General features: G+C 41.8%; 1 protein-coding gene across 3 annotated transcripts in view; it reads right to left on the minus strand.

The window, feature by feature from the left end:
• Positions 1-3,905: 3,905 nt before the first annotated feature.
• The window catches only part of PDLIM3 (PDZ and LIM domain 3), a 40,419-nt gene continuing 17,332 nt past the window's right edge, over positions 3,906-26,992 (minus strand). Inside the window, exons 4-8 of one of the 3 annotated variants that reach the window (XM_015418708.1) lie at positions 18,767-18,834; positions 13,245-13,508; positions 8,971-9,101; positions 7,351-7,462; positions 3,906-5,066 (exon numbers count right to left, since the gene is read on the minus strand). In XM_015418708.1, the coding sequence (XP_015274194.1) occupies positions 4,877-5,066; positions 7,351-7,462; positions 8,971-9,101; positions 13,245-13,508; positions 18,767-18,834 (765 nt within the window). In that variant the 3' untranslated portion in view covers positions 3,906-4,876. Of the gene's footprint in view, positions 5,067-7,350; positions 7,463-8,970; positions 9,102-13,244; positions 13,509-18,766; positions 18,835-19,491; positions 19,680-26,992 lie in introns of all 3 variants that reach the window. The other 2 variants (XM_015418709.1, XM_015418710.1) reach the window with 2 other exon arrangements.

Raw genomic sequence — 26,992 nt, forward strand, 5'->3', positions numbered from 1 at the left:
CCCATCTGCGACAACAAAATTGCTCCACTTCAGTTCGACAAACCGGATAAAGGATATCGGGGATGTGAGGGCACACAACTAAAAAGCCCAGGGTCGCCCTAAAGACTAACAAAATGTATCCCAACATTACTGTTCCTGACTTAGAGATCACCGTTCAGTTTCCACGCTGTTGTTTCTGGTCTTTCATTATTTTAATTAATTATAAAAAAAAGAGAGCTGGCGAAATAAGGTCAGGAGCCTAATACCTATAATTAGATGCTCCTATTCTCCTCCCCATTAGTGTGTTCCTGGAAAAAAGACTAAATGTGAATGTCATTTGGAGTGCTCCACCGCGTCTTCTCTCCTTTTCCTTTGTACAGATTTGTGCATTGGAAACACAGTATCAAATGTGTCATCAAGTTCCGACCAATTGAGCTGACATTTTATGCTAATTTGTTTCCACCGAAAGCAGCACATGAAGCAGGGAACAACAAACAAAAGTGCAGTCCAATATTTTTTAACACAAACCAAGAAGGGAACCATTTGGAAATCTTACTTCACCCCACTCTCATGTCTTTCAGGCACCAGGCTGGTTTCTCCTCTCCCTTTCATTCCTCCAGCTGATGCTGCTGTCCAGGGCCCATCCCTTCTAGAGCATGTTTAGTCCCCGTAGAGCTCGGTCTTGAGCATGGGAGAGGGTAGTTTACGAAGTCATACATTTCTGCATACCTATGTAGTCCTCCAAGTAGATGGCCTTGTTGTGTTGTTTTCACACGGGCTAGCCACTTGACTAACAAATACAGTTATAACATTCAGAAATACAAAGAAACAAAGTTTGAGTCCAGTGGCACCTTTAAGACCAACAAAGTTTAATTCTGGGTATAAGCGTTCATGTGCATGAACACGTCATCAGATGCAAGAAAGCGTATGCCCAGAATTAAACTCTGTTGGTCTTAAAGCTGCCACTGGACTCAAACTTTGTTCCACTGCTTCAGACCAACACAGCTGCCCTGTCCACACTTTTGTGCAGGAGCAAAAAAGAAAGGGGGAGGAGCAGTGCTGGAGGGTGGCTACAGTGAGCAGAGCAAGGAAAGGGACATGTGGACCCTGTTTCCATCCATTCCCATCCTGCTTGCAGCTGATGCTGTGGTGAGGACACATTTTTATGCCCCTATGTAGATACAGCCATAATTAAGAGTGTTGGACTGGGCTCCAGGGAATCCAGCTACAAATCCCCACTTAACCATGGGGGGGGGGGTGTGCATGCAAAGTGCAGTCAAGTGGCTTCCAACTTATGGCGGCCCAATGAATTAATGAGCACCAAAACATTCTGTGGTTAACAGCCTTGCCCAAGTCTTGTAAACTGAGGGCTGTGGTTTCCTTTACTGAGCCAATCCATCTCATGTTTGTTTTTTTCCTGTTACCTTCAACTTTTCCTAACATTATTTTAAATAGTTTTTTAAATTTTTCAACAGTTAAATTAATAACAAAGAAAACTTGAATATATCATGACAGAGTAATAGTGTTTGATAAAATAGTGCAATATGTCAGCATTATATATAACTGCAAGAGATTGGATTTATACCCCACCCTTCACTCACAAACTCCTTTCCCTTCTGCTCCCCTCAACAGACACCCTGTGAGGTAGGTGGGGCTGAGAGAGCTCTTTCCAGAACTATCCTTGAGAGAACAGCTCTGACAGAACTATGGCTTGCCCAAGGTCATCCAGCAGCTGCAAGTGGAGGAGTGGGGGATCAAAACTGGTTCTCCCAGATTAGAGTCTGCACACTTAACCACTACACCAAATGTCTTCTTATAATGTGAGCAAAGTAGGATAACCTCAGTTTAGTCATTTTAGCTTTTAGGGAGAGTTCAGGGTTGATTTGATCTAGAACCCACTTATTTGTCTTGTTGGCAGTCCTTGGTATCTGCAAAACTCTTCTCCTACAACACATTTCAAAGGAATCCGCTTTCTTCCATGAGGATTCTCCTTATTATGACTATGGCCTAATCACTGGAGCCACACTGGGACTCGCACTGTTTTTCAGATATGGCAAACACAAACAAAGGGCATATGTTATCACTCTGATCAGGGCTCCAAGGCTGGAGAAAACTCAGATAGGGACCTGGGTACAGGGATGGACTTCAGCCAGTGGTGAGTGGGGCAGATGTTTGGGGAGGCAAGCCCCAAAGGAAGGGGGAGGAGAAGAACAGATCCCTACCGCTGCTTGCATCTGTTTGTTCTGGGGCCCAAGGAGCCAGTTATTATCAGAGAGAAAGTACGCTGAGGTGGCCAAGTAACCCATGTGAACACATTTGTGTACAGCTACACCAAGAACTGGAGTTATTTAGAACAGTCCTAAAGGTGCCAGCATTAGTGCTGCTCGTGTATTCTTCCAGATGTCCTCTCCTCTGCAAGGGATGAGGAGGAAGGGAAGGAACCGAGTGAAATGTCATAACTTTCAAACCATTAGGTCGACCGACACACGCTGCTTCTACAAAGTTCAAGCAGAGAGAGAGAGCTGTTCCTTACTCCTACATGGGAGTCAAATTTGTCAAATTTTAGATGGCTGTTCATCAAGAGAAGGGCAGAAATAGATAGGATAACCAATGCCTGTTTGGTAGGATAACTTTATAAGTGTTGATCAGCCAACATTGACAGCTAGTTTCAGTCTCTGCATTTAATTCAGTGAAGGGCCACGTGCTAGCTAGCACAAACCTTTGGCAGAGACTTAAGCATAGTTCACATATCTCCTGCTGCTTTGGTCTCTTTAGGGAAACGATACACAGCATGCCCTCACATGGCCTTATTCTTCAGCTCTCTTTACTTTCCCTGGAGAAATGAATATGCAATATAAGGTTTCTGGCCTTTAGAGATAATGTGAGCATTTCTGGTCCCCCCTCCCCATGAAGGCAGAGATTACACTGTCTCTGCTACAGTAATACCTGAGGGAGAGTGGAATGAAGTGCTCCCTCTAAGCTGTGGAGTCTTGTGAACAAAAATTCTACTTTGTGAGCTACTGGCATTAAAGTTGTGAGCAAACGATTTGGCTACTGCATAAACTAGTTTGCTCTGGAGCCATCCTTCCTGAACTAAGCCAAAAATGTGTGAGCTGGAGGCTAAAAAACTGAGCTCGCTCACACTAACTCAGCTTAGAGGGAATGCTGAAGTGGACTCTTCTTAACATGGAGACACACATACCTTAGATCTTGCTGCTGACTTTACTAGGCACAGATAAAACCCTATCTGACTTCAGAAAACTCTTGGTCTTGGAGCAAAATGAATGCAGCTGAAGTGAATTTTTGTTCCGTACAGGAGTAACTTTTGCTAATTTGAGGAAATTTTCCCCATCCCCTTTTTCAATTTGCAGTATTTACCACTGCTGTCACAAATAGTATGCACAAAAACTTTTCTGAATAGATCTGCACATTTTTATTGGATGCTAATTAACACAGAAAAAATACTGCTGCAAAATAAATTGTGTGTTTGTTTCGGGGTGTTTTTCCCCCATTAAGTCATTTAATCACATTTGTTCACAGGATCCCTGATAAAGTACAGTTTTGTTTTGTTTTTACGTTCACAAATATCTTTGGTTGGGATCTGAAGAGCTACTCAAACATACTTGAGGACTTGCACACACCAGTAAGATTTTTTCTCCTTTGAAGTGCAAATCCTTATGCTAGCTCATAAACAAAGGCCCTGTTCCAGCAGTGGATGTCCATCAAAATGGACACCAAGCCAGTCCTATCGGACCCAGATAGGCATCATGGATGCAGATGTGTTTTCAGCTGCTAGGCTGTGTACAGAAATCTCTACTTACATGTGGGGTAGACAGGTTGCCCTGGAGTCTGGAGGCCTGCTGTCCAAAACAACCCCACCCTACATCTGTTGCGCTTGTGGAAATAATCACATTTTGGGGCAGGGATCTTGCCATTTTCATGTATTTATTTCTTCTCCTCAGCATAACGATAAAGACAGGCAGCAAAAATAAACTTACAGTAACAAAGCAAAATATTTCATTTTGGGGGTCACAATCCTTTCTTCTAATGAAAATGACCCAAGTACTTGCTACATTGGCTTCGTAAGTTCTATGTTTAACATATACAAGTTGAGAGGTAAGGTACTAAAAATGAAATCCTATCTCATGGTGTGCATAATATTGTGGGCTTTGTATATAAATGATAAATGGGATTTAAGAAATAATGCATAGACGTCTAAGACACACACACTGTCTTCAGAGCACTTCACTGCATTTGATATTAATAAGACAAATAGCTCCGTCTCATCCACATAAGTGAATCATGTCCAGCTCCACTCCACTCACTCATTGCCTAGTTACTCCTCTTTCTCCAGCCAGGAAAGGTCATGTTGCCAGGTCCCTCTCAGGTATGCCCCCCCCAAGCAGGATGCTTTGTTTTCCAGAAGGAAGAGAGAACAGTGAGAAGAAGGAACACTGACAGATGATATAAAAACTGCTCACTGTGTGTTCATAGTGCAGTGAACTCTATAGAATAAGAATATCTTTTTTTAAACCCAAAGGATTTGTTTTCAGAGGTCGGAGTACTCTGGACTGGATTTCTTTCTAGTATTACTTGTAAAAAAATGAATCTGAGGATCTGGACAGAAATATAGGTCTCTCACTATAGGTAGCTGTAACCAAAATAAATTCAAAGGCACTTAATCTAATACAGCAACTTATATTAACTTTATACGCCATCAGATTACATTGGCGATCGTGATAATAATCCGTAGACAGAGATACAGGATACTAGAAATATTATCCTTCTGCTCCATCCTATCCCTCCCTCAAAAGCACTATGTTGGATTCAGGGACTGTACTGCTGCTGTAAACTGATAATGGCTTGCGTGCATGCAGGTATGTTTGTCTCCAAACGGTTAAGCCCTGGGATAAACAGTGACCGCTTCATATCCCTCTGGTGGCCTCATGCGGGCTCGGGCATGAGCTTCACAGTATAATTGCCCCTCCACGAAGAAGTAACCTTTCTGCTTCAAGTTGAGGTTGCAGTCCGAGCACACAAAACATTCCGGGTGCCGGTGTTTATCACGTGCCTTTACAACCGTGCCGCTGCGAAGAGCAAAAGGAACGGATAAAACCAAGAGGTTAAATATCAGTCACATACGAGGACGATGATTTAAGAAGTGAGATTAAAACATTACAATACAACTAGAGGCATGCAGCTAATGACTTGGTCACTTATTACCAAATCAATATAGAACCCTGGCCCAATCTGCATCTAGCATTTGCTCTGCTGTTTTACCAAACCTACAATGGAAAAAGATGCGGATCAAAACCACATTCAAATACCCCAGGCCAACACCGTACTGACTGCAGAGTCACCCGTGAATGGCCATAAAACGGCCCTAAATCTATGCAGATAGCTACCATAAAACCAAGAGATCAAACGAAGTGAAAGCAGCATGCAGTCAGTCTGGAGACTCCCATAAAATCCGAAAATCAATAAAAGTGAAAGTGGCACTCAATGCAGAGGGGAATTTCTGTTCCAGCATGGGTTTGGTAAGACAGCGGAGCAAATGCTAGATGCAGATTGGGCCCCTGTCTTGCTGGGGTGGATCCTACTGCTGTCTTCCCACTCCACTGAGCACAGACCGAAGCCTTCCTCCCCTAAGGGAACTTCCTCCAATTCAACTGGCTTTTCATAGGAGGAAGGGCCACTTAAGTTTTAGGAAGTATCCTTAGGCTGGAGGAGGGCTCATTGGAGAACTTTGGATTCACGCTCCCCACCCCACCCCATTTTTAGCAATTTCTGGCCATGTGTGTATTTTTACTCTGTCCATTCTCAGTTTTCCTTCTGTTCTTGAGATTGTTCCCATTCTCCTCTTTCACCTTTCTGAATGTCTTCCTGTTCAGGTCCTTCTTTCTTATTCCACCCCACCCACTCCTAGTTTCCTTACTTTGTTGCTCTATCACATTCATGTCTATTCCTATCTAGGTTTCTGCTTGATCTTGATCTTTCTCTCTCTTTTTTGCCTTCTTCCTGCACTGCCCCCTTTTTAGATTCTCAGAAGTTTAGCCAATGACAGCCAGAAACCCTTCTGACAGCCCAGCCCTTTTCCAATAGGCAGGCAACTGAATCAATCCCTGCCAGCAGTTTTATCACCACTACTGCAAACTTCTTTAATGCATTACATTACAGGTTTCTTCAATATTAGTAGTTTAGTCTGGAATTGCCATCATTGTTTTTTCAAAACAGAGAATCTAGATGACCGTGGCTGCTCCCATGGATTCTCCATTTTGTGTTCATCACTGCTGTTTAATGCAATATAGTGCGAAAGTAAGGCAAAGTATAGTTAAGTGTATGTGCTGCTAAGGATAAGGGAAGTTCCGAGCAGGCTTCTTTTAGATGTGATACTGGAACTTCTTCAGATACACAAAAGAGTCAATACGTGTACCATCCTTTACTCCTGTATGGGTCTCTACAAGCCTGAATAACTGTGCAGTTCGCTCTGAGTAGACTACAGGGCACATCTCAGGTTTTTTTCCTATTCAAGCCAATGGAACAATTCGATTTGCTTTCATTTGGTAGAACCCAGTGTTGTGATTTTCAAAGACTAAAAGAATCCCTTTCAAAAGGCTGGGCAAATAACGTAGAATCAATATATAATGGGGAGCAGGATTTCACTCCCTAGATCCTACATTTGAGCTGTTCATATTTAATACTGCCAGGCACAGCTGTGGGAAAGATCATGTGTTATATGCACGTGTACATCAACTGTTGCATATTGCATCCAGTACATACAGGGAAGGTGAGACGGGAGGCAGGCATGACCCAGGTGCCTCACTACACATTGGCTTCATTGCCCAACACTCATACCATAGTTATAGGCCAATCCTCTGCCCTTTCATTTTTGCCCCAGAAGCTGAGCCTGCTGTGAGGCCACCTGCAGTGCTGGAGGAATGGGGCAGGTGTCCTTTGGCATCACAGTAATGAGCCCTAATCTGGTCTCCTGCTCTGTTAAATCCAGTCTGCATAGCACAGGGCTATTAGGCTCTACTAAGATCGCATTTCAGTAGGAGCCATGCCTGTCACGTAATAATTCAGCAAGCTTTGCCAACTTTACAGCGACACAGAATCTGTAGATGTGATTTACAGACTATGCCTTTCCACTTGTAATATTTAAAAAACAGCATATTGCACTGAAGTTTAAACAAACACACTTGTCTATCCACATTCATTACCTGGAATTTCGAATAGTTTATGAGTACTCTTAGAACTGTGTATGGTTTGCGTTTTCATTCTCAAGGTAAATCATGCTTTCACCCTAAGTTTCAGGGGGAGCTTTTGGGTATCTATAGTATGGATTTGTTAAAAATAAAATTAAAATCTTACACAATTCCATTTCCACACTTGTCACACAAGGGAACCTTTGGCACACTTCCTGCACCAGCAGATGGCTTTGTCATTGGTGCTTTCACGCTCCTTGTACCAGTTGGCCGTCCATCTGAGGGGGGAAAAGATATTTCCATTCACAAAACAGTCCAGAGTGCTGGTCTTCTTCTAAATTTCTAGAATCAGAGGCTTAAGCAATAACCTTTTGATTGTAACACTGAACACAACTCCACCTCCTTACTAATAAATATTTTATGTTTTAGGGCCAAAGACTGCATGCATAGACTGCAAGCATAAATCTATTTCCAACTATTTTTGTGTTTATTTAGATTGGTTGTCCTTATTACTGGCTTCCCAGTTTCTTCAGTCATCCCTAGTTTATCATTCTTACTGAAACCCAGAAGGACTTTAAACATTCTTTACTTTTAGTCTAGATCACATTCATTCAGTTTAACTAACCAAAATGTCAGGCATTCCTTTCACCTCTCTCTTTTTAAAAAGAAAACTCACCAGTTCTGTTTATTACTAGATGCCTGACATTGGCAGCAATTGACATTTTGTTGTATTATCATGTTGTTGTAAAGCATTAAGATATTGTATGGCTAGATTGTATAAACTTGTGAAAATGTTGTATACTTAGATACTACTATCAAGTATAAAAGCAATTGTATTAAGCATACATAACTGATGTTTTAGAGTGTATTATTGTACTGATATTGGCCCCTGTTTTGTTTTCTTTGGAGTATTACTAGATGCAAACATCAGCTCTACAGCTTCAGTTAGTATATCATGACGTATTAAATATTAATTTACTATTATTCCTATCTAACATGTTTTAATTTTGGTTAAAATGGCATCTCAACAGCTCACTGTCTTGGTATACATCCGTTATTGTTATCAATGTTAATGTTCTTCTTTTACCCACTGAATATACACACCATTGATAGAGTAGTTTTAAATTTCAAAGCTCTTCACGTAAATTCACAGCCCTGTTAGGTAGACCAGTATTACCCAGGGGTCATTTCCTAGAAAAAGAGGTGCAGGAGCTCATTTGCATAACTCATTTGCATATGCCACACCCCCTGACAAAGGGCAGGCATGTTTAAATTTAGTTAAGGCATATGCAAATGAGTTTAAATCCCCCACAGAGAGGCTCAGGGGGAAAGGGGCCATATCTGCCCACCTCCCCTTCCCCTGTCCAGCCAACCCACCGCAGCGGGCTGGCTGGAGAAGGGGAGGGCAGGGAAGCAGACATGCCTGGCTCCCCAGCCCGATCTTCTCCAGGTGCACCTGGAGAAGATTGGGCAGGGAACCCAGGGATTTAAATCCCCCCCAAGTCTCTCCACCGGTGGCCAGGAAAGGCAGGGGGCGGGGCCTGGGCTCCTTACTGCCAGAGCGCTGCTCTGGCAGGAAATGACCCCTGGTATTATCTATATAACTAATTCTGAAACTGGCCCCAGAGTGCAGATTTTAAAATCTGCACAATGGGGCCAGGGACAGACACAGGAGATATTTCTGCAAAACTTAGGGAGCCCTCAGGTATACAAAAAATTAAATTAAAAAGGAGTGGGGTTGAAAGAAAATTAAAAATATTTAAGATGGATAAAAACTAGAACTAACCAGATTCTTCAGAGACCATATCCTGGAGAATCTTAAAGGAACCAGACTGACGTGGTTGACTCGATCCTTCCTGATTATCATGTAGCATCCTATAAACGTCAGACTTGGGTGCTGAAGCTGGTACTGGGTCGCTGCAAAGTCAATAAGGGTCAGAAATATGGTTAACCAATAAAGAATGGAAGGAGCAAGCAGTAGCATGTCAACTGATCAAAACTGTAATTATTCTCAACTTTTATACATAATTTCATATAACTTTCATATAATACAGGTACAAGTTTTATTTTTTAACGAAACAAATGCTTACCATAACTGTATCATTTTATACTAATGAACATTAATAATATTGGTCATTTCCAGTTCTAGCCAAGTGTGGGACAAGACAAGGTTTACATAGAACCAGAGTTTAGATTCTCAAGGTTAGAGACCTGACCTCCTAGAATAGTTTTTTCCTGTACTTCTGCCAACAGAGCACACAAAACCACTGTCCAGATGAGCTCATTGGTTGTTGCTTAATGTCCAGCAGTAAGGGACAAATAAAGTAAAAGTATCTTTGAACACATGCTTAATCTATAGGCACACATTTTAAAACTTTCACTTCTTGCCAAGAGAAGTGGCAGCTAATGGTTTCAGATTCACGGCTTAATCTTGAGTAGTCATCACAAAGGTGATTGCAGTGTCCCACAAGAAAAGGGATTTGAGGCTACCAGACACAAAACACTCTGGCATTACAATAGCTCTTCCAAGTTCATGCCTAGTGAAAATGAAACCCACCGACAGAGATGTCTCAAAGCTCCTTTTACTGGAAGACTTCCCAAAAGCATGTTACTTGCAATGCAATCAATGCAGATTAGTTCAGGATTCTAGGTAGTGGGTAATGTCACTGGACTTTATATTACCAGGAGTCACTGTCTCGACATTGGAACATCTTTGGTCAATGTATTGAAAGTTCCAAATTTTAAGAGAGGTTTTTTATTTTCTAGAAGCTTAATTTAAGTGGCTATATTTGTGTCTCTGTGGTAATTTAAAGGCAATCCCATGTATGTTGAAAGAGTTTTAGACTGTTAGAGGAGAATCAACAGAAAACCGTCTGATAAGTGAAGTAAAAAAATGTATCATATATTATATTTGATGGAACAAGTATTGTCCACTGGTCTATTTTAAGGCATACTTCTTGCTTTAGGAAATGATAGTAAAGCAGAGAACAAAAGGATATTGTGCTTTGAGCTGCAAAAGTACAAACTGCTAAACTCTGAAAAAGCAAATGTACACCTGCATAAACATTCAATATCTCATACAAAACATTTTAATAGCTGACAAATAACTGCACTAGTTAGAGCCACCCCAAATATAAATATATAGAAAAACAGACTCCCTTTTTATCATTTGTGGACTCAGGTAAGATTGACTTGCAGGCACATATGCTGAAAGCTCGAGATATAAGTAATATAATAGAGCAGCAACATTTTACCTAACTTTTATGAAGACTAAAATATCCCTCGCTATTAATACTTATCCATCTGATAGCCACGTTTTGCTATTTTTGTCTTTTGTGGACAGCTAGATGCCATTGCTTTTTTGGGGAGCTTTTATGCAACACTGCGCTTATTTCAAGCCTGACTAGTGGGGCTCCTAAGTCTTTCTCTTTGAGCCGGAGCAAACCCCCCCCCCCGCCATTTGTACCAGTTCAAAAGTGACTGTGGATGGAGCATCCATGCGGATACTTTGCCTACAACCAATCTGAGGAGGGTGGTGCAGCTAAGCTCCGCCTTCAGAATAGCAGAGCTAACATATGCTTTTCCTCTCTTCCCTTCAGTCCTTTAGTAGGCTTTTTTCCCATTCCACAGTTGAATAATGATGTAGTGTTAGCACACAGGCTCAGCTGTGACTGGGAAAAGGATGAGGAAAGGGGTTGCACTTGCCAGGCTACAGAGGGACAGCATCCCAGTTATTTGCTCATGCCCCTCCGAGTCAATTGAGACCCTTTTCCATATATTATTCCAGTGTTCCTACTATGCAGAAGAAAGAGCCCTTTTAATTACACCTATAATAAGGTCATTCAGACACCAAGGACAATTAGTAATCCACTCTGAGGAACTTTTGCTGAAACATCTATTGGAGGACAAATCCATTGCAATATCAAGGAATGTTGCCAAATTTCTCTTTATTGCATTTACAAAGCGTAAGCTCCTCCTCAATGTTCCTCATGATATCTCTTCTCTGTAATGCTTTTTGCTTTTGTTCTGTATGCTATTCTATGGGTCTCTGACCGTAATAAAATGAATGGACAGCATCCCAGCTACTTTCACCCCATTCATTGCTGCTCCTGTGGCAGGGGGTGGCACTTCATGCCTCTGTGTGGAACTGGCCCTGATGAAATTTTAAATCTTATATTATGTGACAATGTCATGTACTAAACAGAATTACATTTTTGGCTTCAGTGGACTTAGAAGGATATAACTTTGCTTAGGATTGGACTGAAATTGATGTAATTATCATTTGCCTATCTATGGCCCCGGTCACACGAGCTGGATATCGCGAGGGGGGGGAGGCGTGGCTGTTTGCCCCACAGCGAAATAACGCGCAACTGCATGATCAGGCGTCCCCTCGTAGTCCCGTCGAGGTCCCGTGGTTAGGAGGGAGGTGCCGATCACACGACGCGCCAAAGAAGCGGCACGGCACGGCAAACGGGGTTGTGGGGTTTTTTTAACCTGACGTATGCGCATGCCCCGTTGGGTGCTTGTGCGCACCCCTGGAGACTTCGAAAAAACCCCACCTTTTCGCAATGGGGCATGGGCGGGCGCCGGATGCCACTGGAAACGCGATCAGACGCCTGCCCTTGCCCCGCGATTTCCGGAAACTAGTACCTCTGAGGTACTAGTTTTTAACCGTGCATCTTCGGAGGGAAGCCTCGGGTTCGCCACGGGAGCTCTACGCTTCCCAGATGTGGAGGCGAGATCGCGCTCGGAAAATCCGCCTATCTTCTGTCGCAGTAGCGTGGCTACTGCTCCGTGTGATCGCAGCCTATATTGGATAATGTTATAAAATTTGAAAGAAGGCTTCCCCCATTTTCTAAATATAACTGCATTAAAATACACAGAACAGGCAGCCAATATCCCACATCATCTGTTTTAAAAATCTGATAACCAACTTTTTCACCCTAAAAACTGCCCATAGATCCAGTTTATCAGTGAAAAACCAGATAACAGAACTATTGCAAACCTTCCTTAATTTTAAATTGTTCATAGAGTCTAAATTAGGGGACTCCAACCTTTTTGAGGCTGTGAGCACCTTTGCAATTTTGAGACAAGGTGGTGAGCACCATCCCAAAATGGCTTCCACAGAAGGTAGAGCCAGACTCAAAATGGCTGCTGCAGGAGAAGGAGCCAAATGGAACACCTCCCTGCTCACACCTAATAGGAAGAAGAAAATCTTGACGGGGGAACAGAACCATACCCTAACTAAGGAAAGCCCAGCTGTTTACTAGTCCCCCTTCTCATCCAATGGAAAACTCATTTGAATGAAAGAAGCCAATTAACAATTCCTGCCTAACAATGGTCCCACCCACTTTTTGAAAAGACTGGCAGGCACCAGTGGAAGTGGCAGTCTCCATGATACCACAGGTACCATGTTGGGGAACCCTGGTCTAGAGCATGCAGAAATCTACAACTGGATTTATGTTCTGAAATGCCTTTTCTCAGATAAGAGCACATGACAGAAAGTAGGGTTTCCAAATCCCCCCGGGGGGCGGAATTCCCCCCGGTTTCGAGCCCCGATTCCCGCTCCCGCCGAATCGGGGCCTGGGGGAAACCTCACCCCTGCGTGTGCATCACCCGGAAGTGACGTCGCACGCTGGGGGCGGGGCGACGCCATTTGAGGGGAAAACAAAGAGTTTTCCCCTCAAATGGCGTGGCCCCGCCCAGCGTGTGACGTCACTTCCGGGTGACGCTCCGGAAGTGCGGGCGCACGTCCCCGGCCGGCTCCCGGAGCAACAGGACGCTCCCCCGCCGGTAAGATTTTTCTATTTGGCAACCCTAACAGAAAGTCATATGGACAAATATGAGAATGAATTCTAGCATACTTTGAATATCATCATTTGCTAATAATCTGTTCAAATGTTTAATGATTTGCATGCCATAACTTTAAAATTGCATGCATTCACTGTTTTTAAGTCTTAATAATGAATGGAGCAAGAACAGGTAATCGTAGCAATATTCATGCATTAGTAAATATGTCTCTCTCTCTCTCATACACACACACACACTCTCTCTCATTACCTTATTGGGGGTATCTCCCCCAGTGCTGTAGAAACCTGACCCTGCAGCGTTTCCATAATATTGTCATCTGAATATAACTGCATAGGTGTGTTAAACTGAGCATGTACAATCTTGACACCGGGAAGTTCCATTTCTAAGGGAATGTTGGGGGCCATCTTAGCTGCTGCTTTCAACTCAGTAGGGCAGATAGTGCTAACAGTGCTAACTGAAGAGGGTGTGCTACGTCCACTGCCGCCGTCAATACCAGAAGGAGTACTGCAAACACTGTGCCAAAAACCAGTATATAAAAGAACATGTGATGCAAACCAGAGAGGAAAACAGAGATGAAGAACAGGAGCAGAAGCATTTGCAAGGGATTGAGTGAATCAAATGCAAGGGGAAAAAACAACAACCAGAATGTGTCATTTTGTTGTTTACTGCATAATATGCCAAAAAATTTTCACGGCTTCTTTTTCATCCAAGGTTTAATTAAGCCTCATATTTTGGCACATAATCATGTGAGATTTGCAGACAGGGTACAGCAAAATTTAATCTGACCAGATTCAGACACCAATCAAGACCAGAAGAAAAATCCAGAAAGCAAACTTTTTTCCAGTCCTGTGTGCAAAGCAACAACAATCTGATGAAATGCTTTAACTCCATCCTCTGTCCTATGTGGCATTGTATTAATGGACAATGTAACCACACATCACTGAATACTGTGCTATTTTTACACCGTAGCAACCATTTGCACCTGGATTTTCCTGTGTGGATAAAACAATCCAGTTGTGTTTGACTGCTACAGTGCAACAATAGGGCAATATCTAATGAGGTGTGGATGATCTTTGGTGTTGGCATAACACAGCAGCAACACTGGTAATATGTCTAGGAGGAAAGCTGAAGAACTGGGGCTTTCAAATTTAGAAAATAAAGATGAGCAAGGGAGAACATGAGAAGTTTCTAAGATGATACATGACATGCAAAAGTGGATGGAGATAACTTTTCTGTAATATTAGAATTCAAGGACACTCAGTTACTATGATGGGCAGTAGACTGAAGACAGACAAAATAAAGTATTTCTTCACACAACACATAATTTATGGAACTCACTGCCGCAAGATGTGACAATACTATATAGCTTAGTTGGCTTTAAAAGGAGATTAGATAAATCCAGGTGTTGGATTCGCCAGCTGTTATGCTGGCAGAATGGGGATTCTGTTGATGGAAGACGAGAGGGATGGTTTCTATTTCCTCTTCCATACTCCACCTCCATGATGGTCCCAAGGGTCATTTGACCCCCCCTCCCCAGAGCATAATTTGAGGGGGCTCAGTGACCACAGCAGAAGTCAAGAAGTCCCAGTCTGCCAGTTATACTCTGCAGGTGGCAGTCTGGGTCCAGCTCATGAAGGATAAATCTATCAGTGGGTCTTAAATCTATTTATGATAAATCTTATCTGATATATGATAAATCTTATCATGAAGGATAAATCTATTAGCCTTGATGACCAAATAGAATCTCCATAACTACAAAGGAGAGGGCTATTGCCTAATTGTTCAGCATGTGGTGGGTCACTGGAGGAAAGGATGCTAGACAAAATGGATTTTTGATCTGGTCTAGCAGGGCTCTTCCTATGTTCTGGTAACAGAGGTACAACTCATCTTAAACACCAATTCGTTAACAATAAGTATTAGGATCAGGAGGCCACAAATTATTGAGATGGAGGCCACAAATTATTGAAATGTGTCAGATATGTATTCTTGCATTTGTTTCAAACTGGCAAAAGAGGCATGCTTGTGCAACGTTCAGAAAGTCTCCAATTTAAGCACTCAGTGGTCCCAAACAAAAACTAGATAGGCAGGGAATGTTGCATAACTGACCTCATTTTTGTGTGTGTATATGATTTGGAATGGCTGTGGGTCTTTTTTGTTTGTTCTTTAGAAAGCCATCAGAATATTTTTATACCAAATGTTACAGCTAGAATCTCCTCAGTGTCATCAATTTGATTACACCTCCCCAGAATTTAAGAAACTCTTTACAGCAATAAATGTCCTCAACAGTACTTTCTCCGGGAAAGTCATCCAGTAAAGGTGGTATTATACATGCAGGCTGTCTGTTATTCATTGGACCTTGATAAGGCACTTTAAGAACTCTTTGGTGAAATTCTAAATATGCTGTTATGCTAGAAATTAGATGAAAGGATAAGGATGAGTATACTTTGGCCTGTCAGTGGAAACTGTTTCAATACAATAGCTGTGTTGCTGTATCAGTTTTTCTTGAATAACCCAAACATCCTCTTCCTAAGCACGTTTACAGGAAAGTTAATCTCACTGATTTAACTTAACTTTAGTATGTAAAATTAGAACTTGGCACCTAAAAATAAATCTGCATGTTGCAGGAAGCAGTGATGGACAGGCCATTAATAAAGGAGGAATGTATATATCACCCCCCATGGTGAGATGTGCACAGTGAGGTCCTGCCATCTCACAGCAGTAGTGTGTCTACCTCTGGGAACACAACAAAAGAATACCCAAATCATATGCTCATGCTCCATTAACAGTTCCTGAAATATGTGGAGCCTTACACTGGCATAACACTGCAGAGCAGTGCACCGCCAGACTATTAACCTATGCACACTTACTAGACACTGCACACAAATAACTACTTCTGAGTCAGTGTATTCTGGGATTAGCATACAAATGCTACGGTAAGTATCTGCAATTTAGCAAATGCCAATATTCACATGCAAATACCGTTTTGCCACTTTTCAGACACATACTAGTCCCTGTTAATTTTCAGTGGTCTACCTCTAATTCTGAGGTTCTTGAAATTCATCTAGGATCACCAGTGTTCACATGTGAATACAACATTCAGCATGGTGTATTTACTGTAACGTAGCTGAGATTTAAATATCACACACAGTTTAAGGCACCAGATTTTTCTCTGTCTAAAGGATCCTGCTTCAAAATCAAGACAAAGAGGTATCAAAGCTAATTTCCTTTCCTGGATGTCACATGGAATTTATGTCGGACCATATTGTCAAAAGCATTAAGAAAGGCACATTCCTTACCATCAAAGGCAAGACAAAGAAAATGAATTCCAGAAGAGGCACACATGTTCCAAAGCCAGTACGTAGTTTTTACACTTGCCAGCTCACCCAGCCAAATATCCATACAAGGGGACAGCCATGCTGGCACATGCCATTGTTCAGAAATAAAGTGAGGGCCCATGTTCGGAAGAAAAGGGCAACACTTGTCCGTAATGGAAGCATGAATGCCTGAAGCAGAACTGAGTTGTTAAAAGCCAAGCATGGACATTGTTACTAGCAAAGAACGCATTGTTACTAGCAAAGAACCTTACCCTGAACGCAGTTAGCAAAATTATTTCTGACCGCTTTCAGCAGATACCATGGGTTGTTATGTAAACGCTTAAACAGCGCTCAGCACAGAATTTAATTATTCTCAGTTGGCTATTTTTGCAACAGTCTTTTCCAAGCAAGACTGGGTAATCAATATATCTAATTCTCAACATGGCCCCATATGTGGATACTTAAATTAAAAAATGGGGTCATGATTAGACAAAAAAGATCTTGCAACAAACATGAAAAAAGCCCCAGGTTTGCAGAAAAACCTGAAATCTAAATAAATTAAAATGGGAGGGTTTACCCCTCAAATAATAGATGTAGCATCTGTATCTTTATAAAATGAATGCCCTCTCAGTGGCCATTGTGGGGGTTGCTAGGCAACCAAAACAGTATTGGCAGCCTTCAAGACTTGGCTTTTTTCAGTAAAAGGAGGGCAGAGAGGGCAGGGGACTTCCAAGGCTCTTTGGGCCTTTGAGGAAAAACTCCTCATGCCAGGGCTGGCAGAAACCACTAGGGGAATTAATATCACATGACCATGACTCATCCAGGAGAGGCTGCTTGCTATTGTTCAACAGCAGCCATCTCACAAAAGTCAGTGCGGTATAGTAGTTCAGAGTTTCAGTCTAGAATCTGAGAAACCCAGTGTGAATCACCACTCTGTCATGGAAGCTCACTGGGTGACCTTGAGCCAGTTACACAGTCTCATCCTAACCTCAAAGGGTTGTTTTTAGGATAAAATGGAGGTGAGGAGAATGATCTCTCCATTGTGGAGAAAGGCAGGTTATAAATGAAGTAAATAAACAATAAATCCAGCTGAAGATGGGGGGGGGCAGATAAAAGGTAGACTAGCTGGTGGGTGGGAAGGAAAGAAAGAAGCAGGGAACAGTGAGAATATGAGGGTTGCCAGGAGGAAGAAAAGAGGAAGCAGTGTGAGGAGGAGAATACACGGAAAGTGAAGTGCCCTTGGCAAGTTCTTGAGGGTTCCCTGTCACACATCTGGGTTTACCCTGGCAGCCAGCACTGCACAACTGAACAATTGTTTTTTGTGGTTGGGAAGGAGCAAAAGCTGAAGACAGGGCGGTAGATAAAGGCAGATTACCTGGTGGGTGGGAAGGTAAGAAAGGGGGAGAGATCCTACAGGAGCTTTCGGGGAAGGAAGTAAGAAACAGTAGGGGAAGGGAACATGAGACACCCCACCCCACAAGTCTTTGCAGGTCCTGTGAAACCTTTCATTTAGACTGACGAGCTGAAGGAAGCTCTATGTATGGTTCTCTCAGTCTTCCTTCTGGTCTGAAAGACCTCCTGGGGCAATTGAACACATGACATTCTCTCATACTCCTTCCAGCCCACAAGCCCTTTGTTCTCTAAGGCTAAAAAGGAAAGAAGGGGGGAGGAACAGTAACAGTGCTGCACCAAATCAGTGTTATGGAGGCCATGCATGTGATTTCTTTTCCATTGTTGATTCTAGCACAGGAGGACAGGCATATGGGTTATAATGTGGACAGACATTAAAAGGTCTGTAAAAATTTCCAAGCAATAAGGTTGTAAATGTTTGATTTACCTTCTGATCTCAGTTCTCCTAGGGAGCAATGCAACAAGCTGTCCTCTTATAAAAGATACAATTAAATTAACTGTATTTGCAGACTGCTTGGCAGAGTGTTGTAAACTTGCAGGGATACATGGATTATTATATTCCAATTTACTATTTATTCTCCTTAATGTAAAAATTAGTGGTCCTAATTAATGCTGGGACATACTGAGGAAGGCAGAGTTTGGGCAGGATGTGATATTCACTTCTGGATGGCACTTTAGACTGCCTTTCCAAGTCTCTATGGTATTTACCATACAGAACAGGGGAAATTCCTAGAGCGTCAACTGTGTTCAAGTCATTTTTTTCTCCTGCTCCTCAATTCCTGGGGAGGCTGGAAAAAGGGGTCTGGGGTGGATAATTCTCCATCTGGGACAGGTAAATGGGAGGCCTAATAAGAATTGGGCTCCCTGGATGTTTGGAAATGGCATTTTGATTTCTGGTTTACTTATGCTGTGAAGCAAGCGTTTTATTCATTAGAAGTCAACATACCAAAGTAGCAGTGTTACTATTTTCAGTTGAACTGTGAGTAACCATTAACAAAGAAGATAACAACATGCATCCAGTTACAGCATACAGAAAGAATTTATAACCTGCTCTGGCCTGAGACTATGAAAGGTTTGGGACGAATATTATGCTTGTGTTCAAAGTAGCCCAAGTCCTGCAAAAAAAGGAAAGGATTACAAAAGATGATCTTCAACAAACCACTGTTTGTTCTCAGGTAATGTTTGTTCTCAGGTAAGATTAGTTAACACTCATATTGCAAATTATTGAATTGTTATGTAGTAGTAATAGTGGTAGTGGTAACACATTGCAGTTACTGTGAGGAAAAAAAATTAACAGTGGCACAATCCAGCCCAAGTAAAGCACTTTTTAGGCTGCAAGCCTAAACCCACTTACTAGAGTGTTAGTAAACATGTTTAAGGCCAGGCTGCACACCTTTTCCATTGATATCCATAGGATTTGCAATCTGGTTCTAGACATGTTTACCAGAAGCAAACCCAATCGATCTTCCAGATTTCAATCCTAAATGTGAATACCCAGGATTTAAGCCCTAAGTGCTTAAATCTGGCCAAATCATGCCCAATATTTCTTGAAAGAGGACTGTGTGCACGATCTCAGCCAACCTTCTGTAAAGGAAATATTTGTAAATTGGTCCTGCCTACATGAACCTTGACTTGTGAAGTCAATATTTTGAACAGCATTTCTGAATGTTTTGGGCATCATGGAAGAAAAAAAAAAAGAACAGCAAGAGCTGGACTCAAGAGCATGAAACCAAATTTTGCAACAGAAGACCATCTTACAACACAGTACTTACTGGTCAGGAGAGTTAGGAATTAAGCCCCGCAGCTGTCCATGAAGAGCATCTTGTATATTTCCAGATGAATACAGCCCAATGGGAGAGTTATAGGAAGAACTCACTACCTGTCTTTTGTCATCAAGGTTTGCTGCTGCAACAAAAGGCTGGGCCTTTCTGTTGTGAGCTGTCCCAATAGGCTTGAACTCCTGTGCATAACAAGCAGACAAAATACACAAAGCTACAATGCACACTGAAGCCAGTAATGAGCAAAACTGCCACGCCACTGATTATTAATGAAATGCGTCTCACTGCAAAAAGTGGCAAAGGCTTTGATTTAGTAGGCCGCTGAAGCAAGCATCCTGTGCTTCCCCATTAAATTTTTACCAGTTCTATGAAGCAGAAAGGAGGAAGTATGCTTATGGAAAAGAATAATGTCATTGACTATAATAGGAGCAGTCAGAATGTGATCAGAACTTGATATTAAGAAGGAAGTGTAGTTATTGCTAAAACCCAATAGCTGTGTATGATATCTTCTGTTTTCTCCTGGTATGATCTTGTAATCCAATAATATGTCTTGCCATTACACTGAGGATTTTCTCGCAACAACACTAAATACTTTGTGATGGGAAGGAGGAGTCAAAAAGCCTCATGTTTTCACACGTATCACACTTCCTCAATAACATCTAATTCCAGTCTTTCTGCTAGACTTCTATTATGATTGCCATCCTATGTACACTTACTTGGGAGCAAGTCCCACTGAACTCAGTGAAATGCACTCCTAAGTGAGCCTATTTAGGATCAATGGTAAAAATAATTTTTCCAAATATGATAACTGAAAGTTTAATTCATTGTATATCAGTTATATCATCCGTTATGTATTAAAAATCAGAAATATTTCTATGAACTACCTTGAAACCAAGAAATATATGGAGGCCCAGTTTGCCTGCTGAATACACTTCTAAAAAACGGTTTTGTCAGAAGAATCTAAGCAACATAAAAATGAAAAAGGTTTAACACAAAGGCAAATCTAGGACATTTGCAATGTAGCGTTGTCTCTCTGTAGAGAAAATGCAGCACAGTTTGCCAGTCCACATTGGTTTGGTTCACAAGGGTAGACACAAGAAAGCACAGCAGAGGCACAAAAACCCATACTGGGCACATCATTCAGTATCCTAATTGTTATTTATGTATAAGGAATCTTGTTTTTGGATCCTATGGCTGAAGAAATTGGATGGAAAGTATGTGAGCATGACAGCAGGATGCACTGCCTGACAGCATTTTAAAAACCAGATGAGAACTGAGCAGGATTTTCAGTGATGAAGACTGGGGTTTCAACCTTCTCCATAACTTATTGTTTGTTCCCATGACTAGCTAAAGGGGAATAAATTACTTGATGTAAGAACTTTATGTGTCCTTTTGTTTACTTTGCATACTTTATATACTGCAGTTTTAAGCTTTTTACAGAATTTTGTACATGCACATAGTTACAGCTAAAACTATAATTTGGAGGATATGGGTTAATCAGTACTATGTAGATATGCTAGGATAGGATCCTTCCATGAGCAATGGAATTAAACAGGACTAGGAATTAACTAAATAATAACTAGGATTCTTCAGGAGAGATTTACATAGTTACGAAAAAATTGTGGCACAGATTGTTCAGATGTGCTCCACTTAAAAAGATCTTTTTTTTTTTTTAACAAATTAGATGTCCTTGTATGTGGAAAACTAGAAGGCCAGGAAAGGGACTCTATCCTAATGTATTAGTTTTGTATGAATCAGCAGAGCATTTAAATTGGCAGTTCTACTGCCTACAAACCGAAATGGTGCTAATTCAGAAAAAAAGGGGTTGGACACCCTTCCTAACTATGAGGATCAACTCTGACTATTTAAGACTATTGTGCTGAATTAAAGAAAAGTTCAGGCTTTTCATGACTAATAATCAACCTCCTAATACTACCAAGTGGTATCACAAAAGCAACGCTACACTGCTGTCAATGGGACTTGTGTTTAGGACAGACACTGTTTGAAGTCAGGATCCGAGTCAAGTTAACCTCATAAAATCATGTTCTATTTCAGTTACATTTTCAAAGTTAACTTCATCCAGTTTTAGAAGTTATATGGAATGAGGAATTGGAGAAAGAGTATATGATGACTTATTGCAAGATGACTTATTGTCTTCATTGCTGCAATGAGTTTTAATTAATTTTAGCTTATCTGAATATCACTAAGTGCACAGAACAGAAGTGGCAAAGCAAACAGCAGCAGAAAAAAAACTATATAGTCCAGCTCTTGTGTTTTTGTATCCTGGTACAATGGAAAGCCTTGCAATCAATTTAGGTCACACTTGGACACAGGAAGCTGCCTTATACTGAATCACACCATTGGCCCATCAAGGTCCATTGTCTACTCAGACTGGCAGCAGCTCTCCAAGGTCCCAGGGTGAGGTGTTACCTGGTACTTTTACACTGGAGGGGCCAGGGTTTGAACCTGGGACCATTCTGCATGTCAAGCAGAGGCTCTACCACTGAGCCATGGCCCCTCCCCTAGGTTCAACTAAGCCAATGGCAAATATCTTTGGTCCTTTACAAACATCAAAAGAACATTTTCAAGGAATTAAAGACTGGACTGCCACACAATTTTTTAAAGGTTAAGACGTTTGTTTTGAAAATACTGTTTTTACTTGCAAAATATCATTGTGCCTCTGGTATACATCACTGTTTTACCCCAAATGAGTTTGTCTGGGCTAACTACTGGACTTCAGTGTAACCAGAATATCTAACTGTCTTACACTCTATCAATAAATACCCATTGAAAGAGTGAGAGATGCATCCTGTAATGACACAAACTATTTTACCTTGGCCCAACAAAGTTATATATGCTGATGCAAACAACTTCCACATAAACATCCTCTCCTAGACTGGCCAGTAAAGGCATTAAATCAGATGTACCGGAATAAGGAGGCAGTTTCTTTGCATACTGTATTTCTTTAAATGAAACACATAAATTCAGGGTTGCATTTAAACATATACCATCCAATTGAACTGCAAATTATTTTAAACTGTGATCACAGCTAGACCACAGCATCCAACTTTACCCTGAAAAGGTTAAAGCAGGACTCCCCAGGGTGTTGCCTTTAGGCACCACAGCACCCAACAATAATCCCTGGCTCCTGACAGGCTTTTCAGAAAGTAGGTGGGGCTGCTGTAAGGCAGGGTTTATAATTTGCAGCCATCATTCAAATGAAAAGGCTTTTAATGGCCACAACAGCAGGTTTTGAAGAATCCGGAGGACTGGACAGTTAAGTATTCCCTCTTCAGGCTTTCCTTCTTTTTATCTATCATCTTTCTTCCATCCTCCCCATTGGCTTTCTTCATTTATTTATTATTCCTGTTCTGTGGTTTGTTGGCAGCAAGGAAGGAGGTATTTGGCATGGTTCCAACTCCTGTGGTAGCCATTTTGGGTTTGGAACTCATTACATCCTCCAAAAATTCCAAACGTGCCCCCAGGATCAAAAAGCTTGAGGACCCATGGGTTAAAGCATGGGAAAGATTAGTCTGCATTAACCAAGTGAACCCTAGAGGATGCCCTGCCTACACGGGACTCCAAAGATCTTTGTGCATGTTTCTGTCCATTACACATTTAGATTAGAGTGCTGGTGCTGTGTAGTGGTTAGAGTTCTGGACTAGGAAGCAGCGAGACCTAGGTTCAAATTCCCTCTCAGCCAAGAAGCTAACTGGGTGATGTTGGGCCCTATGACCCTCTCTCAGTCTAATCTACTTCACAGGGTTGTTGTGAGTACTATTTTGTAGGAGAACCCAGCCCACTGCCCTGCATGTAGAATTGAAGTGTGGCAGATATTTATCCTGCTCTTTGACTAAGAAGACACAGGCAGATACGTGGCCCTCTCCTCCTCCATTTTATTCCTACTCCACCCTTTGAGGAATTTTAGGCTGACTAAATGTATAGCCCAAAATTTAAATGGAAAATTGAACCCGAGTCATATTCAGACACTTCTGTATCACACTCTGTCTTCTGCTTGTGCCCAATCATATTCATGCACAAGAGATCTTTCACCCATCTTCACTTTTGACTGCATTTTCTCACACTGCAGGTGAAGCTGTTCCCAAGAGTCCTCCTGAATTTCCAGATCAGCTTTTCAGGGATACCAGGACAGTAGTGAGATGGGATCTGAGCAGCCCCAGTATGTCCTACAGATATCTTGTATGCTGACCTGAATCTTGCTCATTGGGTTGGATACTATGGCCCTGTCCATACGAGGCGGTTTGGGCCGGGAGGGGGACGGAACGGGGGCGGAGCAAACGGGCGCGATCCCACGGCAACATCTGGGAATCGGTGCCTGCCCGTCCCTGTTCCGTCCCAAACGGCGATACCGCGCTGTAAAAAAGAACCACCTACCTAGGTGGTTGTATCCCTTCCAGCGCTGCAAGCCGGGCCGTGGGATTGGGCGGCGCGTCCTTGCGCCACCGCATCCCGGCCCCCGGCCGTACTGCGCATGCTTGAGCATGCACAGTTCGGCAGCCTCCCCCTCCCATCGGACTTTCCTCCCTGGCATCTGATCGTGCTGGGGAGCGATGCGCCGCGGCTGAGGGGATCCGTGGGATCCCGCCGCGGCGTCTCAAGTTCGGTGCGGCTCTGCTTAGCCGCGTTTCAGCCGTCCCGTGTGGCAGCAGCCAAAGACTGTCTTCCACCAAGTCTTGTCTTCTTTCAACAGAAAAAGACTTGCTTCACCAGAGAAAGATTGTTCTCCATAAGAGAAAGTCTGTCTTGTGAAAGAAAACTTAGCAGAAGAAAATTATAGGATCCACATGGAGCTCCCCACCCCCCACCCCCGCTTTCATACTATGAGTCCTTTCATACTATGAGTCCTAGGATCTTTCATACTTTGAGTCCTAGGATCCAACTCATGGTATTTTTTTATGTTTCCTAAATAGAAGATGGTTGGCTTTCATACTTTCATACTATGAGTCCTAGGATCTTTTATACTATGAGTCCTAGGATCCAACTTTCATACTATGAGTCCTAGGATCCAACTCATGGTATTTTTTTATGTTTCCTAAATAGAAGATGGTTGGCTTTCCATATAAATAAGAATATAGGAAAAGATGCCATTAATTACATCAGAAAACATATGCCATACTATATGTTAAAACTACAAGAAAACCCATAGGTTAAATAGGTTAGGTAGATTTAATTTTGAAGAGAACATAAATCAGGGATCCAGTAACTTTGAGTAAGTCTAAGGGAAAAGCACAGGGAAAAGAAGGTTAGAGCATTTCAGTCTATTAAAAGTCTAAAACAGAAATATGTAACAAAAGCAGCATGCAAGATCTCTTCTGGAGAGAAGTATTTTCTCTACAGATAAATTAAATTACAATCAAATGTTCAATATTTGTTGTGCTATAACAAAACAATATGTTGTGCTATAACAAAACAATATTAAGCTACCATGGTATATGCTAATTCAATAATGAAAGAAAATCTACCAAGTCTACTTCTAAAGACATACACTGAAGCCAATGACCACCATATCTCATGGAAGCATTATATTATTGCCAAAGCATATATTGGCCCACGTTACTAAGTTCCTACATAAAAAGCATTTTAATGTAGAAAGTGCACAATTTCCACATGTATGTCATAGTATAAAAAAATTCTAAGTAGAATTATGCCCTTCTAAGTCAATTGAAGTCAATGAGTTTAGAAGAATCTATCTCTGCTTAGGACTGAACCATCTTCTTATTCTTGGATTTGCGATACAGAGATAATAATTGTGCAAGAAAAAAAGGGAAGAGCTACACCAAATTCCCAACACATCAAAATGAGATGAATTTCAAAATCCCTTAATTTTTATTGGAAGCATTGATATGCCACCTTTCTGCCTGAGAATAGGCCTCCAAGATGGCTTACAATCATGCAAAATACAGTATGAATGTGTATCTATATATTATAAAGACATGAAGTTACTAGTGGTCCAATGTTGTGTGTCTTCTCAACTATCTTGTTCCAGCTACTGCTGTTCAGCTCCTCCCTTGAAGCATGCCAGCCACCTCCAGATGTTTGGGTCCCAAAGGTGCGAGGCCTCTTTACCACAGAAGATGGAAAGTGAACAGCTCCCAGGTTATACATAGAAATGCTTCAGAAATTTTGTTGTGCCTGATCTGCTTTAAGTATAAGGTATTCTTTTGTTCTTTTTGTGTCTTCTGTATAATTTTTTTTTTGGGGGGGGGGTTGATTAATTGTGGTCTATCCTACAGGTCTGCTAGAAATGCTTGGAACCTTTAAGAATCAGCTCTATATATTCTAACCACTATTATTATTATACTTGTGTAGGATTGTTACATACTGTAGGTTGTTCTAGGGTAATAATCCTATTTCAGCGACAAAAATGACTTCCATGTAGGAATTTATTTACTTATGCCTAAGGAGCTTCAGAACTGTTGGTAAAACAATCCTCTAGCAAATGAAACACTTCCTAAACCTGTCCATCAGGCAAGCATATAAATTCTAGAAAACTTATTTAAGACATGCACCAAATGCAATTCTTATGTTTTTTCTTTGAAATCTCCTCCTATGATGTACCACATATTGCTGTGTTCCAAATGTGGTTTGCCATGCAATACCTGGAGGGGGGGGGGTAACCAAGCCAAGTGTGCCCACTACCTATGACCCGATATGGCTCTCCTGATGAACAAACCTATCACACTATCCATTCAAATAACAACCCAGGAGTGTGGTCCCCAAAAGAACCCAGTTGTCCAAACAAGTCTTGGAAATGGGGCTTTTACATTTAGGTAATGATCCCTGATGGGGTTAGGGAACAGAAATTCCCTTTTTTAATTAAAAAAGGCACCAAGAGTTAAAAGGCTACTATGTTGCAGCAGGCTGCAGGTATATTCTCTCTCTCAACCTTTCCTCTCTCCAGCCTGAATTTTTCTGGTCCTTCTATGCTGTAATCATTATCAGGGATTACATCACCACCCAAAACTTAGCCAGTGCAAAGCTATCCCCTGGATTTGAAAGGAACATTTGAAGCTGGTGAGCAAACTTTATTGAGAGGGAATGTGTTAATGTTTAATTCACTACCAGTGTAATACAGCATTAGGACACTGGTGGAATTTTGTGTCATGGGTGTAAAATGCTAGGGGAGGGAGGAATCACATAATCCTGAAGTCCACTTACAATTACTTAACCTTGATTAAAAATGTTACATCACCAGTGGTAGGTTGGCATTAGTCTAAGAGGAGTGCGCTATTTGAGTTGTGGCAAGGGAAGGAGCAGAAAGTCTCTGCCAGACTGAGGAAGACAAGGTGCCTTAGAACTGTGACATTTTTGGGAAAAAGGACAGAGAGAACAAATGGGTAAATTCAGTAAGTTTGTTTTAATTAGGGGTATGTTGGGGAATATGGCCATACAAGGGGGGGACCCGCGATACTCGCAGGGGGGAGGGAGTCTCTCTCTTTCCCCCCTTCTCTCTCTTCCCCCCAGTCTCTCTCTC

This window comes from Gekko japonicus, unplaced genomic scaffold (genome assembly GCF_001447785.1).
Source record: "Gekko japonicus isolate JY-2015 unplaced genomic scaffold, Gekko_japonicus_V1.1 scaffold663, whole genome shotgun sequence".
Taxonomy (NCBI): domain Eukaryota; kingdom Metazoa; phylum Chordata; class Lepidosauria; order Squamata; family Gekkonidae; genus Gekko; species Gekko japonicus.